The sequence below is a fragment of the Peromyscus californicus genome, unplaced genomic scaffold (genome assembly GCF_007827085.1).
Source record: "Peromyscus californicus insignis strain IS unplaced genomic scaffold, ASM782708v3 Scaffold_7__1_contigs__length_154581171, whole genome shotgun sequence".
Classification (NCBI taxonomy): domain Eukaryota; kingdom Metazoa; phylum Chordata; class Mammalia; order Rodentia; family Cricetidae; genus Peromyscus; species Peromyscus californicus.
The window spans coordinates 116,918,592-116,938,862 of NW_026294595.1; the positions used below are offsets into that span (position 1 = coordinate 116,918,592).

Here is a 20,271-nt window from a genome sequence, read left to right on the forward strand (position 1 = left end):
ATCCATGAGGAATGTGGCTCTTGTGGTGATCGTTAGGAGTGAACTGGAGCAAAGAAGAAAAGACCAGTGTTGTTTAAGCAACAGAGACGGAAAGGGGCCTTGGGGTTGAAGAAATGGTGATGCTAAGCAGGATACTTGTTTCCAGTTTGTGAATCTCTGAAAGATGTGTTCACACTTTTCAAGAAAATAAGCAACTAGGACTAGATATTTTTCAGTTAAGAAAAAACATAGTAGATTATATGTAGACTGTCCTCATCTATAATGGTTCAACTCAAGATAATTTGACTTTATGAAGGAGATAAAGTCAAACATTTAAAAGAAGCTTTACTTCAGAATTTTAATTCTGATGTTATCCATGTCTAATCTTCAGATGGCAGAACAATGGCAAACAGCCTCAGCAGCTGATCAGCTCTGCCAAGTTGAGGGAACATGACTGACGTTCCATAGTGAACCATGCAGCCAAACTAGAATGTCTAGTAGGTTAGGTTTGTTAAATGTGTTTTGACTAGAAATTCTTTCAATTTGTAGTGAGGTTACCAGAGTGTAACCTATCCTAAATAAGGAAACACCCATTTACAAAAGGAGTTAAGCTGAATGTGAGAGTACAACCCTATTATTCCAGAATTCAGGACTATGAAGTAGGAGTGTCCTGAGACTGTGGCAAGCCTGGACTACATAAGACCCACTCTTAATAACAACAACAAAAGGTTTAATTCTGTCCATGACTTGAAAATTGGCCTTCCCACATCAGTCCAATGTCATGGGTACAGTACCTGTCCTCATAGCAATGGCAACAGATGGAGGCTGTACAACGTGAGGTCAGAGGCCAAAGTCACTTGAGTCGGTGAGCCTCATCTCCAGCCTTATTACTGGGCAATGCTTCTCCCCATAGCAATCCTGAAGTTGCTTGTCTGCTCCCAAATTGATGCTGTATCTTTTCTTGCAATAATATGTTAAAGTTCCAAGAACTTTAGCATTCCTCCAGTTACACTGGGTCTTTGTGTGTCCTCCTCCTTTCTGATCAGTTTTCCAAGAACAACAACGAAACACAATTGCCATGAGCCAGTAAGGTTTTCTTCCTCTTGCTTTGCCAATCTAACATTTGGAAGATAGAGATGTGAAAACAGTATTGATGACAGGGTGGTGAGTTTCAGAGAAAGAGAATCAGTCTAGTGACCGTAATGTCTAGTGAACATCAAAAGCATCTGTGGCATAAGGAAAAGAGCTGTTGGGCTTGTCACCCCAGGAAATAGCTTCCACTGCTGGTACAATCTCAGAGCCATGGCTTCATGCTTGTGGCTTACTTTTTCTGGCTTTCAGACTTGCTAGAGGCAAGCACAAATAAGGTCAAGGCCAATAGACCTTATGTAAAGAGTTACACAGATAGGTTTCTAGACTGAGCATCACAAACATTAAAATGTATGTATTTGTATATTTGTTTGCACCTTGATTCTTGATAAAAATGTAAAATACATAGTTTAACTTTTGTGATCACGGTTATAAGAAAATAAAAGTTCTTCACATAAAAATCACATATATTTTGAACTAAAAAAGCACATAAGCAAAAAGAAGAAAACATACAGTATTTCCTAACCTATAGTCCAGACATCAATCACATTTTGTTATGTCCTTCTGGTCTTTAGAGATGGAAAAATGCGTACAACCAGAAATTCCGACTTATCACCCCCTTCCTATCATTCAACACAAACAGTGAGCATTTCTTGTCATCATGTGTTCTTCAGTTACTTTATTTTAATGGATCCAAAGTTTACTCAAAGCCTTGTCACTGAACTTGGGACTATTTTTGCAAATTGTTCTGTATTTGCAACTTAAGAAAACCATCCTTATGGGTAAATATTCACATTCTCTCTAATTTTCAATACTTTTAAAACGTGAAATTGCTTTTCCAAACGTATTGAAAACCAAGACACTTTTGCTGGGAGTTCTCAAATTTCTCTCTGTTCTTGCAGCACTATAGATAAGTGCCCTTTATTACACAACTGCTGGGATTTCCATTTCTACAGACAAAACTATAAACAGCCATGCCTACCATTACACAACCCACTTTACATTCCTGTGAGCAGCCCATGTGGACTCTCTTCCCTCCTACTCTTCTCAATGGTGCATATTCTTGTATTTTGATGTTATCATTTTTCTATATTAAACAAGGTAATTAATGGGAAACTGCATTTCTTATTATCTATGTGATTTATTCATTCTTTTTGCCCACTTATCTCCAATTTTCTTATTTGTAATTTTTAAAACTCTGTGTGTGTGTATATGTGTGTGTGTGTGTGTGTGTGTGTGTGTGTGTGTGTGTATGTGTGTGTGTGTGTGTGTGTGTGTGTGTGTGTGTGTGCCTGTGTGTCTGTGTGTCTGTGTCTGTGTACACGAACATGCCATGGAAAATGTATGAAGGTCAGAGGGCAACTTTGTCAGTTCTCTCCTTCTTCATATGGATTGTACAGATCAAACACAGGCTTGTATAACAAGTACTTTACCCACTGAGCCATCTCTCCAGGACTAGATCTCTAATATTCTTGTATGAAAGTACTAATTATATCCTTTGTACACTTTTAACAGCATTTCATCTTTTGCTCATTGATCTATAAAATGTCTTTGTATATTAAGGATCTTAACTCTTTTAAATATATGCTACAAATACTTTCGTATTTCAGCATTTGCCTTTGTTATATTGTTTTTATTAACAAAATAGTGGGAAAATATTTTATAAATAAACATAAAGAATGTAGGGAAGAAGAAAGATTGAAGATTTTTTAAATAAAACTTTTTCCTAAAATATAATTTTATTTATCAACCAAAACTTCAACAATGACTGTGATGTTAAGCTTATGGATTTATGGCCCAGGACCTTGGTTAAATTATAATATAATTCTTCTTAGTAATACCTTGAGATATTTTTTAACACCACCACCTGCTTCTGACTTTCCACATATGTTAGGTAGGAAAAGGACGTCCACCTCAAAAGAAAAAAAGAATGGTATCTATGCCTTAAACTACAGAGCCTGGGATATGTTGGGTTATACTAAAAAGAGAAAATAAAGCTTCAGTTCAATTTACAATCAGCTGACTTAGGATAAAGGTATTCCTCTGGGATTTTTAGATGGAGCTCTTAGAATTAGTTCTAAGGGTTTTTAAGATTGGAAGGAGACAGAAGGAGAGAATCGGTGGGAGATATGATTACAGATGAATGTTCAGAAAGATGCAACATTGCTGAATTTGAAGATGGAGAGAGAGGGCCATGAGCTGTGGAATACAGGTGGTTTCTATAAGCTACAAAACCAAGGAAATGTTCCCCCTTTCCTGTTTCCAGAAGGGAATGAAGTCCTGCTTTACAGTTTGATTTGAGCAAAATTGGATCCTTGTTGAACTTCTACCCTATAAACTGTAAGGTAATAAATTCACCTTGAAAAAGAAAAGAAGTCCCATTACATAGTTCTAGGTGGGGGAATTTACTCTGTAGACTAAACTGGCATTAAACTTACAGAGACCTACCTGCCTCTGCCTCTGCCTCTCCAGTGCTGGAATAAAAGGGGGAGCCACCACATGCAGCAAATATGCTTATTTTTAAGGGACTGAATTAGAAATCTATTACAACAGTAATAAAAGCTTATGCACCAGTACTCTTTAAAAATTAAATGAAACAAAGACAAAATCAAAACCCTGTTCACCTAATATGAGTTGCTTTTTTCTCCCTCCCTAAATGGCATATCCAATGTATAGAAAACCTAGAGTGAATGAATCCAAAAGTTTCTTTAATGATGATTACTTACAGGGACATGGCCCATTTATGCACATTTCTGCACGGGTCACAGTGACGTTTAGAATTCTACAAGGCAGGCACTGGGTAATGTGACATAAATGAGTTTGCTGCCTTCTTAGGAATGAGTACTAACTATTTCCACTTGATGGGCCTCCAAAGCTGCAAACATGTGCCTTCCTTCAGTGAAAATCCAGCGAAGTGTTGCTGTAACCAAGCAACCCAAATGCTGGGACAAGCACCAGGCAGAGGCAGGAAGCAATATGTCCCTTCAAGACGGGTGAGTGTGCAGTGAGTGGAGCACACACCGATAAACACCAGAACAAACAAGGACCTGGGAACATGAGCCTTGACTAAGCAGAGTGTGATCTTATTAGAAAGTTCTGGAAAAACAGATACTTCCTAAGCACCACTTAGAATGGGGAGTGAAGCGATAGCTGTAAGGAGACAGCAGCAGGGTGCTTTGGCAAGAGGCTTCAACAGTTTAGTTTCTGCTCTCTATTTGAAAGCACAGAGGCAAAGGTAAGGGAAATAAATGTCTTTTGAGGAATAGTATATGAATGAGAAAATTCCAACAAGGCTCCAGAAGAAAAAACAAAACAAGAAAATAACGCAAAATTCCCAAACCTATATTCTGTCTTTTGACCAGACCTGACTTCTCTCAGCCATGTGTCGCTGTCCTTCGTCTCCTTCATTTGTCATTCACTCTAGGGGCTGCAACAATCACATGACTGTCCCAACCTTTCCTCTGTAATGGTCTTTGGTGAGGTTGTATAATCATTCTCCCCTCCTCCTGTTGCTCCTCCTTCTTCTTCCTCTTTCTTCTCCCTCCTCCTTCTCTCCTACTTCTACTTCTTGCTCTTCCTCTTCCTCCTCCCTTCCCCATTCCCCTCCTCCTTCCTCTCAGCAGGTCTCCCAATGTAGTAGCCCTGGCTGAATTCACTATGTAGTCTAAGTTGTTTTCCAACTTCCAACAATCCTCCTGCCTCTGACTCTAAAGTGCCAGGATCATGGGAACATACCACCACAGCTAGATCTAGAACCTCTTGAATGGGCTGACCATGACTACTAATATCCAGTGTGTATTTGATCACATGAATTCTGATGATACTTTGAAGTCATTGGTATCTTTAACTATGTATCATTTACCCAGTGAATGTTCCATCTTCTACTTTCCTGCTGCCTGTGAATTTGGCACAGCACTCTTTGCTATAGACACTAGTCTATGTCTAGTTGGGAGTCTCTTAGACATCTTCATCTCAGCACATTCAGAACAACTTTCAAACTCTATCTACTTACTCCTCAATTGCTCTCTTCCCAAATCCCAAACTGTATTTAAAATTTTTTCCTGACAGGCGGTGGTGGCGCACGCCTTTAATCCCAGCACTCGGGAGGCAGAGCCAGGTGGATCACTGTGAGTTCCAGGCCAGCCCGGGCTACCAAATGAGCTCCAGGAAAAGTGCAAAGCTACACAGAGAAACCTTGTCTCGAAAAAACAAAAAACAAAAGAAAAAAAATTTTTTTCCAGTCTTGCCCAGCCATGCGGTCCTGCAGCCACTTATAAAATAATCACTCAATGGCTTAATATTATTTACAAACTGTATGGCCTATGGCAGGCCTCTGGCTAGCTAGCTCTTATATCTTAAATTAACCCATTTTTATTAATCTATGTTTTGCCGTGTGTTCCATGGCTTTACCAGTCTGCTGGCATCTTGCTTCTCTTTCTGCAGTGGTTGGAGTCTCTCTAGACTCTGCCTTTCTCTTTCCTGTTCCTCTCCTTGGATTTCTTGCCTGCCTTTAAGCTGCCTTGCTATAGGCCAAAGCAGCTTATTTATTAACCAATGGGAACAACATATATTCACAGCATACAAAAAGACATCCCCCAGCACCAGACTCTATAATTTGGTATCATTGTGTGATAAGCTGGTTGAGCTAGATATAGAATGATGAAAAGGATCACTTTTTATTGATAAATCAAAATTGATATCTTAATGACAACTGAGTGCTCATTATTGACCCACAACAAAGTCAAAACATAAAATCTTTTTGCTTTTATCCACCTTAAAAAAAATCTTTAAAAAATTTAGCCCTCTAAGCAACTCTACAGAAAGTATATTTAACCATCAGATAATTTCAATGGTTCCTAATATTCAATTTAATGTTAGAAGTGAGGCCTCTCAGGGAGATCGGGATCTGTCCCTGGTCTATGGGCAGGCTTCTGGAATCCGGTGCCTATGGTGTGACACCTTGCACAGCCTTGGTGCAGTGGGAAGGGGCTTGGACCTGCCTAGGCTCAGTGTGCTGGGTTTTGCTGACTCTCCATGGGAGACCTTGATTTGGGGGATGTGGGGATGTGGGGTGGCTTGGGAAAGAGGGCTGGAGGGTGGGAGGAGGGAGGAGGGGGTCTGTGGATAGCATGTAGAGTGAGTAGAAAAATTCTTAATAAAGAAAAATGAAAAAAAAAATAAAGTAGTAGTATCAACAACAATAAACTATAGTAGCTCCCATAATGGAGGAAAGTCCACAGTGTGGTTACATAGAATATATGCCCAAAGTTATGTTGAGTGATACAGTTCTTACATCAGTAATATCTAAATGAATGCCAGTATGCATACAATATTAGTGACAGTGTAGATATGAATAAAAATTGTTTTTTTTTTTTTTTTTTTTTTTTTTTTTAAAGTAGTGAGGCCTCTGTAAGGACAGTCTCTCATCTGTCAATGTTGGCCTAGAGTTTTTGTTTATGAAGTCTTATTAAGAAGTCAGGAGGATTCCAGGATCTCTCATACTTCAAGGAAATCCTAGAGAGTGTTATTTATTCTAACAATATTTTCTTTCTTTGTAAATGCAAATAGTTCCCAGAAACTGCTGATAATGAAATACAAAGATGGCACAAGAGGCCTGTGGACTGTAAGCACATGCAGTGTGAGCCACCAAGGGTTATAGAACTGGTGGCCTTGAAAGACCCACCCGTATGTATGTGTGGCCCTAAAATGGAGACAAGGGTTTTGGATAACATGCTTCAGGCTATTTCCTTGGGTTGAAGAGGATGGCTCAATAGCTCACTAGAGTGACTTTTACCTTTACTGTACCTTTTTTTCCATGCAACTGTAGTCCTCTTTGAAGTTGGTCTTCATCCATGTATACACCTCTGAGCCAATCTAAAGATTGTAGACATAGCCCATGTCAAGATCCATCCAGCTGCATAGTAGCTGGGTGATTTCAAGCACAGCATGGTTAGCTGGGTGATTTCAAGCACAGCATGGTTATGCTTAGCTCTGGTTTGGGCACATACTGTACCACATTAGCATAAGGGAGTCATCACAAGATAATTTGTCATAGATCTCCCCAAACATGGGTACCCTCTTTCTTTGAGCAAGTGAATCTAGAGCTGCAGTGTGTCTAAACATCTCATGCAAGGATGGCCAAAACCCTGGTTTCTAGATCTCTCCTCCGTAAACTCTTACTTGATATATCTTGAGTTAAGTACTGGAAGTTTGCGGTTTTAACAAGTTTTCAAGTGATGATGAGACCACAGTTTGAAATTTCTCTCCTCTCTCCTCTCTCCTCTTTCTGTGTATCGATTTGTCTATTTGTGTGTGTGTGTGTGGGGGGGGGTGTTTTCTACACTCCCAAACATTGTACTAATAATGTAGACCTAAAGGAAAGAATGAAGCTAAATCTTAAGTTATTTGAAACCCTGGGGTATACTTTATTATTTTAAGTGTGTACTGTTCATTGCTGGGAAACAAAGTGCTTCTCAGAAAGCAGGTGTAATGACTGGACAAAAAGCATTCATATTAACTCTGTCACCCATAGAGAAGGTGAAGTAAAAACCCACCATACAGCTAAAGCAGGTTTGCCTCTTTTTTACAAAGGGGCTTCTGAAGCAAATATAGCTAGCAGTTACCACAAACTGGCTCTTCAAGAGAAACTAGTTAGTTTTCACATATATTTTTATTAAAATAAGAACTTTAGTCATAACTGTATATCAACAGATTAATCTGACAGAGAATTATGGGCTGAATAAAACTCGAACCCTTTATGAAATTAACATCAAAGAAGCCCTTTGAGAGGAGCTGGAGTTTTAGCCTTTGTGTGAGCTATACCTAGGAAAAGAAGGGGAGTTTTCTGGGATTGGCATTTGTGCACACACAGAACAATACCATCTGATGGATTGCTCTCTGTTTTGAAATGGTATTTGTATCTCCTTGGCTAGAGACCTTTTATTGCATTTTTGTCCTCTAACAAAGACGTATGAAGCTTGAAAAACTGCATAAAAGGACAGGAGCTCTGTGCCCACGCTCCATCAGTCCGCTAACTATGTCCAAATTTTCAGTGCCACGACTCCCTAACTCTGGAGGCTATCATCTGTTTTTATATAATGTCACTCTGGTTCCTAGTATTGTTAGGAATAGAAGTCCTCTTAGAAATAGTTCGTAAATATGATTCAAGCAAGAACATTTTACAGAATATTGAAGCAAGGTGAATTTAATTAATATGCAACTACATCATGTGCTTTCCAGACCAAAAGTACTTTCTTTTTATTTTAATTCAAATAGCAAAATATCCAAGCACACATCTTATGATATCATGGTAAGTTCCTCTGATAAAGAAAAAAAGTCCTTCAAAACTAGATGCATCATTCTTCTTCCAAAAGTTGTTTAACTGTTATAGTTCTCACCATAAACTTCAAATGCTGGCATATTGGTCAGGATTTTCTTTCTTTTAAAAATCTTTTCTTAGGGTTTCTCTAGAGAAACAGATGGACACACCTGTGTATACACATACGGAAAGTAGTTATTATAAGGAGTGGCTTGTAAAATTATGGAGGCTGACAAATCTCCAGCTCTTCAGACAGGAAGATAACACCAAAGAACAGGTAGCACAGTTCCCCTCTGAGGCCAGTGGCCTGAGAACCAGAAAGACAATGGTGACTTTAGTCCAGCAGTTCTCAACCTATGGGTCACAGCCCCTTTGAAGGTTGCATGTCAGATATCCTGCATATAGTATATTTACATTGTGATTCATAACAGTAGCAAAATTACAGTTACATAGTAGCAATGAAATAATTTTATGGTTGGGGGGGTCACCACAAATGAGGAACTGTATTAAAGTGTCATAGTAATCATTAGGAAGGTTGAGAATCACTGTTCTAGTCTGAGTACTTGTAGGCTTAAGACAAAACAAGAAGCAATGTTTCAGTTTGAATTCAAAGGTAGAGAAGAAACAGTGTCCAAGTATGAGAACCATCAAGCCAGCACTGTGGACAGTGGACTGTGAAGTATGCCCTTCTTCTAGGTGAAGGTCAGCCTTTTTGTCCTATGAGGACTTTCCTATGATTTCCTGATGCTCACCCACCTAAGGGAGGGCCATCTACTTTTCTCAGTCTTCCTGTTTAAGTGGTAATCTCCAGAAACACCCTCAAAGGCACACACAGCAAGATATTGAGGAACCTTGTGGCCCAGTCACATGGCTTGTGAAATGAACCATTATACATGATAAGGGAGGACCGTTAGCCAGGAAAGACCACTCAAGCTTTGGATTATCAGGCTCTGCCCTTCAGCCACTCAGAACTAATTTCATTTCATTGAAGGTATTTTGACTGTTTGTGTACATGTATTTCCAAGAGTTTCTCCTCTGTTTGAGTGTGCTAAAAATAAAAATAAACAAATAAATAGAAACCAAAGCCTGTCCTGAAGCAAGGATTCAGATGTTTGAGATGCTTTGTCGAAAGGCAATCTGAGGAAACACCAGCAGAAGAGAGAGGAAGGGAGAGTGGCAAAAGAAGAAAGTCAATGGGTTAAATTCCAAACCATTTACACCCTACCTCTGTTCAAGTTCAAGCATTTTGAGTTCAATGAAGAAAAGAGACTTATGGAAATCATGTAGAACAACCTTGGGGTATTTGTGGGTGAGCTTGAGAAACAGGGAGCTGTCAGTCATGTGTGGTGGACTGGCTCCTGGGACATACTCATTGTATAGAATTTCTTTAGCCAGCTTGCCTGTAGAAACCAGAACTAGAGAAAACTCTTAGGCAAGGGACCCATATGGCAGATGCCAAGCCCTAATACATTTAAAGTGTCAGTGAGCAAGTGTGGATAGTTAGGAGACTACCTTTTCTGGTGACCTACTCTTGGCTCTCATTACCTCAAGTTATTCTCAGCTCACCTTTTAGGTGACCCTTCACCTCCTCTAGAAAGCATCCATGGACTTCCTCTTTTGTATCCGTGATAGAACCTCTGCTCACCTACAGTAGCCCATCATTTCCTGTTCTTCTGTCTCAAGTCTGCTCATTATTACTCACTTTGTGATTTCTGTGAAGAAGGAGATGCTTAGCTTCAGTCTTCAAGAACTAGTATGCTTCTTGTATGTGGTAGTGCTTACTAAATGGTTACCAAAGTAGCAGAGCAGAATACTAGTGCATTACACCAAATAATTAGTAGCTTTAAAAGCTTATTCTGTGCAAGGTGTGTGTGTGTGTGTGCGCGCGCGCGTGCACGCGCGCGTGTGTGTGTGCAAGTGTATATCCCCCCACCCCGGTTGTAGGAAGTTGATTACTTTAGTACCCCTGCTCTTCAGAATAAGAAACTGAAGGTTGTATTGTTTGATGTCACTTTCCCAAGATTACATGCTTGTTTGTGGTTTGGCCATTTAATGGAAATGTTTTTATCTATTCTATTACATAAAATGAATGGTACTGGGTACCAAGAAATACAAGGGAACACAAGACGTGATCTTCATCTCCATAGTATTCATGAGGTGGGCATTTGGAAGGCAGATATATTCATAAGTGCTAGATTGTGATATATTATAGAAATAATTAGTCCTTGATGATGTTTCAATACCCATTCTAGTGCTTTGCATGACACCATCTAACTCAGTCCTCAGAACAAGGTCTATGTAATAGACATTGTTATCATCACTCATTTTGACTGAGGAATCTGAAACTCAGGAAGAATGGACAACTTCTCCAAGATCACATGGACTGAAGGGCCAGTAAGCAGACCTGAGTTCAAATGTCTTCATAGTATGTATTCAAAAGAGAGTAAAAATAAGGTCCACAAAAAAGAATACAGTTAATTCAAATTTGCATCACATAGATGACCAGGAAAGCCTTCATAGACATCCTTTCTGATTTAGCTGCCTTTTGCTTTTCTCGATGAAACCCCTGCTTACCTGCATCAGAAAATGCAAACAGTCTTGAAGGGTATAGATGAAAAGAGAGGGAGATAGTTTTACTAGCAGGAATAAGGCAGATAGAGGAAGTTAAAGGAAAATACTGTTGTTTATCATCCAAAGGTCTGTGCTCTAGAATATTGGTTCCCAGGATAATGGTACTGAGATTCTAGGCCATTTAGAGACAATTAGATCATGTGGGCACTACCCTAGGTAGTGTGGTCCTCATAGGACTAGGTTAATACTCAGATTCTATGGCTATAGGAGAGAGAAAGAGAGTTCTGCCTCTCCCTGCCATCTTGCTTACTCTTAACATGTGCATACACCTATTTTGTGATGCCATCTGCCATATGATGACATAGCCAATGGCTCTCAACAGAGGCCTGAACAGATGGGACCACACTATTTTATACTTTGATCCTCCAAAGCTGTGGGCTAAATAAACCTCTTGTACCCGTAAAGTACCCACTTCAAGTATTTTGTTACAGCAACATAAAATGAGTAACAACAATGATACCTTGAGGAAACAGAAAATAGTTGGGTGTTGCCATCTGTCTAGGTGAGAACACCAATGTCACAGAAGGAAGGAAGCCAGTAGGAACCAGATATTATTGGCCTTACGTATTAGAGGGAAGAGTCAGGCTTTGTGTTTTGCACGGGGGGCTGTAGACCAGAGCAGAACTGTATTAAAACTGAACTGGCAGCCACTCTTAATGAGAAGAAAGTATGTCAAAGAAAGAAACAGAAAGGGCCGACTGGGAAACCTTCAAGACTCTTAGGGCAGAGGGCTAGAATTAAAGGACAGTAAAGTGACCAGAGGGGATAAACATAGAGGCATTGACTCGTATTTAGTGTCTGGATTGCTATAAAAACTACCATAAATGGAAGGCTTATAAAACAGAAATTTATTTCTCACAAGCTAGAAGTCCACTTTCCAGATTTCAGCAGTTCTGGTGCCTGCTAGGGTCCAGTTCCTTGCAGAGAGTATCATCTCTCCATGTCCTTAATGGAAGAGCAGAGACTGGGTCTCTCCTTGACCTCTTCTTTAAGGCAAGTGATCTCATTCATCAATGCTCCATCTTGGTGATGTAATTATATTCCGAAAGTCATGACTTTGGAGAAAGGACTCAACATATAAAGGGGTGGTAAACATTCAGCCCAAGGTATTAGATGTGATGAGCATTCAAGGAGAGACATAACAGGCTGTGAGTTCAAAGGAGTATGGACAACCACGTGTGGTGGTATGCAACTGAGGCAGGAGGATTGGGACAATTTTTACATGGTGTTATTACAGCTGGTCTACATAGGAAGACCATTTCTCAATACACACACACACACACACACACACACACACACACACACACACACACACACACACACACACGTGTGTGGGAGAGAGAGGGAGGCAGAGGACAGAGACAGAGAGGGAGTTACTCAGCAAACATGTCATCAGAGTGCAGAGGAATCACACATCCTTGTCCACTTAGAAGACATTATTATGGGAAATGAAAGAATTGGACAGAAACGAGACTACCAGTAGGGTCCATGGGAGCAGGTGGTGGAAGGTCTGCCTTACATCAGAGCAGCACTTCTCCTGGCACAGTACAGGAACCAAATGTCAGCATGCCCTCTGTCCTGACACTATAGCTAAGCACACACACTTTCCCAGAGTGTGAAATACATGGTATTTAAAGTTCATGTGTAACAGTTTTGAGGAACTGAAATGACCAATGTGACCACACATACTTCATATAAATAAAACAAATTGTGGTGCATACATATTGTTATAAAAAGGAATGTAACCCTCGGTGTTAGGTTCTCCTGTATGGAGAAATGGCTGCTTTAGTGCTCTGCTTTCCGCTTCCCTTTTGTTATTTGATGAGTCAAATTGGAACACTCTGATGCTTTTTGCATTGATCTGAGTCTTTATCTTTCCTTTTCCAACAGATGATAACAATGAAGGAGCAGCTGATGCTGACATGAAAGAAGATGCAGGTATTAAGACTGTGATTTTATTACTCGGGGTAACATAGGGAACCAATTTTCTTTAGTCAAATCCTATAATTTTAAAAGAAAGACTGAATAAGATCAATAAAATGGAAATGTGTGTTCAACATCATAAATTGGGAAGCAGCTATAGTAGCTCTTAGGCAAATACAGTTATTAGGCAAATACAGTTACTATGTTTAAGCGTTAAAGTAAACTTTGACCTTCTTGACAGTAAAGAAAAAAAAAGAAAGAAAGAAACATTATGTTGTAGCATAACTAGAAGAGTTGTAAAGAAACTATCACCATATTTGGTGCTCAAGACAACAGTTTATTTTGCTGATATGCTGGGTCTGAGAATTCCAGAGTAGAGGAAATTTATTCACCCGATTCTGTAAGACCTGGGCCTCAGTTAGGGGTTGGGCTATTCCAAAAGTTTTGTAATTGCCTCCCTGGGTGATGACAGGCTCAGCTATGAGCTGAAACCTTACTGGGGGCTATTTCCAAACTTGAACACTCCAAGTTATCTGTAAGTCCTTCCGACATGGTGGCCAGCTGGTTTTGTCTTGAAAGAGTCAATGAGCCAGGGAGATGCTTCACCTTTTTAAGGTTAAGGTAGAGAAATCTCATAGCATCACTTCCTCTATTCTAGATGGTGGTGATTCATCACAGCTTGTAAGGCATCCACTGTGCCTATGGTCACATTTGATGAATATCATATAGCACATACCATTCTCATTGTTAAGATATAAGACAATCATTCAACAATGGTTGAATCACAAGGAAACCTGCTGGCTAAAAGTGTGAGCTCTGGCCTAAGGGAGCCACTCACTATGCCCATAAATAGTGATTCATGGATCAGTAGACCCAAATGCAATTCTAGCCACACCATTTGTTGACTTTGAATATCTTTCTACAATATTCATTGTTCACTTCTGGGGCACCACATTGTTTCAGTTAGAAGATTAAATGAGATAATGTGCCTTAAATGCTGCCACATTTTGTTTGGCTCTCTGTAAAGCTTCACTAAGCTGTTACTTTCTGTTGTATTTTTCTCATCTGTGGAACTAATTATATGATTTAGAGGCCCATATTCTCCATTTCAACAACCACAATGCTTTTGCCATGAAATGGGGCCAGCTTTCAAATTTTAAAACAGATATCTCAAAGATTCTAGTCTGTGTATCCTACAATTTGATGCCAGAGCATCCCCCTATAAGTTACTGACAATCTTGGTCTCAGCAGTTCCATTGAACAGAGCTTCAAATTCTGATGTGAAGGGTCTCATTAACTGGGAGTTCATTAAAATAAATATTCTCAGCATTAGTGGAATTTTGTCCCTCTTGTAGCGATCCATTTACTCTATACAGAAATAGCATCGGCTCCCTTTCTTCTTAAAAGTCCATTGAACCAATAACCACAGCTTTTCCCTACTCTTCTCCAGGCTAGACATGTCTGATTTATAAGGTTCCCTTCTCTACAAAGGCAACAGACTCAGCTAATATGAGAAGTGAATGAAAGATCTGAAAGTTAGAAGCAAGGATGGAGGGAGCAGAGGAGGGACTGTAGCCGTCTCTGTTGACGCCCTGCCTATGCTCCCTCAGCACTCATTCTTGGCTTTGAATGGAAATTTTCTCATGATATCTCTTATGGCCCTCAGCTGAGTGTTTTTTTTTTTTTCTATTCATGCAAGAAAACTCAATGTTCTCTAAAGTAGCTCTCCAACCAATGATAGATAAGGGTTAGTTTCCCAGGATTCCTGTGGAGGTGGTATAGCTCAGTGAGAGTTGTACGAGAACATTGGTTCAAACCTCAGCAAAACACACGCGCGTGCACGCATGCGCGCGCGCACACACACACACACACACACACACACACACACATCAGAGACAAGTTCTAGGCTGTGTTGTATAACCAGTAGAAATATATGAGCTTCATATGTAATTTTATATTTTCTAGTACTTGTGTTAAAAAAAATGAAATTAACTTTAGTAAAATTTTATGTAACACAATTATCTAAAAACATTATTACTCCAACCTATAATTGATATAGAAATTCTATTAGATGTGATGTCTAAGTTTTAATTCTAAACCCTTGACATCCATGTATATCTTGTATGCACATCTCAGTTCAGATTAAGCAAGCACACTTCAAGTTCTTACTGAAAATGTTTATAAAGCTGGAATATTAAACATCATGATTCAATATCTTTACCAAGAAGTCTCCAATAGAGTTTAGCCTATGATGCCCATGGTGGGACTTTTTCATGAATATATGCAGAATTCTCTGTCTTCTTTTTCCTGTCTTATTTCATTAATCCTTTTCTGATACTCCCTGAGATTAATTCTCAAATTAGCTACTTATACTCAAAACATTGTCCCATTATCTATACCTGGGGGAATGTAACCTAAGACAAGGACTCTGCTTGAATTTTGTGAAACATAAAGCCCAAGATAAAATTTCTATAAAAACTTCAATTCTTATGTCCATGTAGAATGTCTTATTTTTAAAAATCTGTCCTAGATTAACTTGTATGAGTCCAGTGTTATTTTGAGTTATTCTCATGCATTGCTTTGCATGAAGTGTCCTCGGACAATTCTTCAGCTATAGGGGTTCTGCCCTTTAAGCCAGCTTTATGCCCCATAGATCATGTGCCTCAGTGCCACAGGTACACATTTCTAGGCAAAGGGACTTGACTTCTTAAGTAGAGTTAGCTAACTACCCAAAACATTGATTCATTTTAAAGAAATTGTTGAAAGGAAGGAGAACTCCACAAGCTAGAATCAGCATTTGCGGTCTGGAGTATTATCATTATTTCTGATTCCAGTCCCATCAGATTCCCAGGAAGTTCTGCCTTCAACATCTGGACAAGTCACACTCAGTGATCTGTGATGCCAAGACAGAATAGGTATGGGGAGCTAGTTTGCATCTCCTAATGTTTGAGTTTTGAAACCATGGGAGACTCATGTGCTGGATGGTCCATAGCATTCCAGCTGGCTCTGGCAGACGTTGCTGTGCAGGCTGGTTTCATTCTAATCTCCTGGTGGAGTATGTTGGTCTGCAAGATGAGTTCAGCTCTCTCCTAAGACCATTCTCTTTTGCCTTCCCTCTGCCATACATCACCTCTTTTCACAGAAGCAGGAAAGCTACATAGATGATTAAGAATACAGTTGACCTAGTGAAGGGCTACTTGAGTGACTCAACCTGATAACAGATAATACTGAGTGGCAGTGAATAACAACTTCAATATTGAAAAGCAACATTGTGCTTCTCAATTGGCTCTATGGGTGATTTGAATTCCAATGGGAAGCTTCTGATGATTTCACAGGTGTGATATTATCAGCCATGCACTTTTTAAAGCTCCCAACATGAGAGATGGGGGAGATAGCAAAATTGATTGGTGTGAGCTGGCTCAGGTCAGGCTTAGCACACCAGACTTCAACTAGGCATTCTTTTGTGCAGATCACTGGATGTGTATGAGTTTATTTCACACAACAACTGACAAAGAAAGACTTTGATTGTGTGTTAGGCCTCAATTAATTCTTACTTAAATAGTGGAGCCAGAATTTGAATCCAAGTTTGTCATACCCCAGAATTAATGTAGTTTAACTTTTTGCTCTGGTCTGTAGAACCTTAGAGCAAATGGAAGCAGAAGCATCTCAAATGGAGTTGATAGATCTTCAAGGTGACATTCTCCCCCTGAAAGAAACAAGCTGGCTTAAACACTTAGAATTTCCTTTTAGTCCTTTAATCATTCTAATTCAAGTACAACAAATGTTTCCCCATATCCTTCCATCTCTGTGGCCACACACTCTTGACTTTGACCCAGCAGGGCTCCACCCATATCAACCATTGCAATGCTGCTCACCTAGGTCAGGGGAGGAAAGGGGGAGCCATGCTCATGGCCAAGCTCCAGAGTCCAGCCTTTGCCAGAAACAGGCAACCTAAAATAGTACACATCAAGAAGGCCCATGACATTGTTTTCAAAGAGAAACACTGTTAGCTTCTCCTTCAACTCCCTTCAGACCAAGAGGAAGTGACCCTCTACTGAGCCTCAGCATGACCTTTGCACAGAGGCCATGTCTATTGGTGATTTTTATTTGGATACCCCATGGACATCAGGAAATGATCAAATACTCTTGAATTTCACACATGCCCTTCTATGCAGCAAGCTTCCACATCCACTGAACACTCGGGGAGTAGTTTAAAATAGAAAGTGTTAGTACTTGGGGGGTATTATAGAATCTTTAAATGTAGGCAAACAGATGTCTTTGGAAACTTCACCTAGACCCTAAGAATTTCTATTAAGGTGGGAAATCACAAACTTGAAATGCAATTACCAAAATCTTCAGGTGTAAGAAACCCTGGCTTGAAGTTGCATTTTCATCTCTGGAGACTCTTGCCTAGCCCGAGGACAGCTCTCTTCAGGGTACAACCGGGCTAGATCTTCTAATGGTGAGATCACAATGTTGCCTTGCCTGTTTTGTGACTCTCGGTGGACCTGATATTTGTATGCAATGAGCCGCTTGAAAGACCTCATTTCTGGTTTTGCTGAACCATTCAAAGGGTCAGCATGCATCTCACACCTGTGACAGAAGCCGGGAAGTTGCTAATGCAGTCATCAGCAATATTTTTCACCCTGGCCTTGGTAATAACCTTAGCCGTGACTGACTTGTGACCACATAAAACCTAGCTAGCCTCATGCCCCATACCTTTGTAGTCTATGATGTCAAAAATTTTAATAGCACATCTATCAAATGTCGGATTTTTTAAATTGTTATTCTGTTTCTTTCTGAATAGATGAAAGAGAGAAGGGGAGATATGAGTTAGTCACAGCCCGATAGTGTAATTTTAGAATTCTGCTGCTAAGGGGATGAGAACTAGGCAGAGACCTACTATATCTTGGACTTAAACAAAGGACCAGTGAAACAAAAATAAAATGACTCTAAAATGAAATTCTCACTGTACTTCTCAGTACTAAGGATTCAGGAGGGATGTGAAAAAAAGAAGTGCCCTTTTCTCATGAAACTTTGAGTTGGTTGTGTGTGTATATATAAATGTACAGTAAAGACATAAACAAGGCAGTGAGATAATTCCAGACACAAACGAAGATGAGGAGTAGTGATTTTTAAACAGGGAGCACCCAGATCTGATTTATGTTCTGTGGAACAGCAGAAGCAAAGTTCTTAGAAGAGGAGATTAGAAGGCTAGAGGCAGGACCTGAGAAACAGCAAGAGGTGCTGCTAACTCAGGTGCCAGGACAATTCATAACAGACAAGTGTAGGATATGTTAGAACAAAGATGGCATGATTAGTTGGTTTAGGAAGGCAGATGAGCACAAATTTAAATGGTGATACCTAGGTTTTAGTTTGAAATATTTCTACAAGTATGCAATGCCATTCTCCCAAACATGGAGTACTGCAGAGAGAAATTTGTACACATGATGGGTAGTTCTGACTGGTTTTAGATTTGAGATTCCTGATGTGGGCTGAATGAGGGGAAACATTTCAGACTGAGAGGATAGGACACCTAAGTCCCAGCCTTGCATGTAGTAATAGTGAGGGTGGCTTTGGGACCTGTAACCTGTGAAGAAGACCAGCTGATAGTGACTTTAACCTTAGTTTAGGGGCCAGTCAGCCCACAAAGAGTACCAGGATCCCATAAAGTAGATTTCTTGGCTTCCCCATTGACAGAAGCTAGCAGGAAGATAGAATATTGAGTTTTTTGGCACAAGCCAGGCCATCTAGTCTTAGGGTGCAGGAAGAGTTGTTAACAGGTTGAGAATGGAATGCAGAAGCAAACAGAAGCTGTCCAGACATCCAGCCCCAAACCAAAAACATGATGCAACAAAGGCAGAAAACACCAACACTGAGCTCAGCAGAAAGATTAGGTAGACACTGTAACTCAAGGCCAGCAAACATTCTAATCAGATGGGGTAGACAGAGAGCTGTTTCTACAGACTCCTCTCAGTCTTTACTAGTCTCTGTGGGGAGATTTAAGAAAACATTGAGAAAATTGTTAAACACAATAGATTAGTCGGGGACATATGAGAGTGCTACTTAGAGTCTAGATTACAAAAAAAGCATGTTAAATAGAAGCAGAATCATTCCCAGTCCCCCATCACCTCAAAAGTGAGGTGGCATTGTATTTCATTTCGCCTACCTTTGAGGACTAAGAGGAAAGGCGTAATGGCACCTGCTAAGCCATGAAATGTAAAGGGGCACCTCTTGGATTTCTCTTACAGAGAATTATTCAGTTTTTAAAATAGCACATGTGTATGATTGGACATTTGTATGAATCATGGATGATGTCTACAGAAAAATATTGGAGCTTAAGTTTAAGTGTATGTAGAAAGATGGAGAATCCAAGCTCCTTGCCAAAATTTAGTTCAGCCACAATGACAGATGGATCTGTAGTTAAGGCTCAGTAAGTGTGTGTGTGTGGCGGGGAGAGGGCTCCTAAGGAGAAAACATCTTTAAATTTCAACACATTCTGAACCTTACTGGTAAATATTTAAGTAAGAATTATTAAATCTTTGTACTTCCAGAAGGGCTAGAGCCTAAAGGCCTTTCTCCACCTCACAAGAAGAGCAAAGCAAAGAAACCAGAAAGTTCAAAAGACTCCAGTGAAGGTAAGTCCTGCACCTCCTGCTTCCTTTCAAAAATTATGCCATGGAAACAAGCTTTCATTTCATTTGTAAAGTATGTGTATACTTTCACATTTAGATATTCTTAAGGGTTAAAAAATGCCACAGAACAATTTGATTATGCTTTCCTTATATGTTCAGTATCTTTTGTAAATATGAGAAATCAGATTTGTCATTGTTGTTAAAGAAAGAGAAAACATACAAGTTTTAATGTTCTCTACATGGCATAGTTTGCATTTCTATAAGATGAAGTTGTGTGACTTGTATTAAAATCAAGATGTCCTCAAACCTTGTAGAACCGAGAGTCAAGGCCTATACATGATGAGCAGTTCTGTGGCTATTGTCTTATTGGGATCGTTTGGTTTTTTGCATGAACATGTTTTCAGGGTTTCCAGAATCAAACCTCAGCAATGATGCTGCAAACATCTCTCTTCTATTTTCTAGAGGCCAGTGTATCTGTGCATTTTCCAATGAATGGGCAAGTCCTCTTGGGTGCAGGATTCTGAAGGAATGATGCTGTCTTTAATAGCCCTAGTGCAGCCTACAGTCCGGCAAATTTTCATTGAAAGGTGGATGGGGCGTGTTTTCAGAGTATAGTTTCTGAATGGTAGAATATGTACATCCTCTGCTTGCTTGCCTGGAGTTCTACTTCATGCTTAGTGAAATGAAGAGTCTGGT

The 20,271-nt window shown here is 39.8% G+C and overlaps 1 protein-coding gene across 3 annotated transcripts in view; it reads left to right on the forward strand.

The window, feature by feature from the left end:
* Macrod2 (mono-ADP ribosylhydrolase 2) overlaps positions 1-20,271 on the forward strand; it is a 1,966,896-nt gene that overhangs the window by 1,777,291 nt on the left and 169,334 nt on the right. For all 3 annotated transcript variants that reach the window (XM_052726012.1, XM_052726011.1, XM_052726010.1), the window contains 2 exons: positions 12,908-12,955; positions 19,495-19,578. In XM_052726012.1, coding sequence (XP_052581972.1) covers positions 12,908-12,955; positions 19,495-19,578 — 132 coding nt within the window. The remainder of the gene's footprint in view (positions 1-12,907; positions 12,956-19,494; positions 19,579-20,271) is intronic.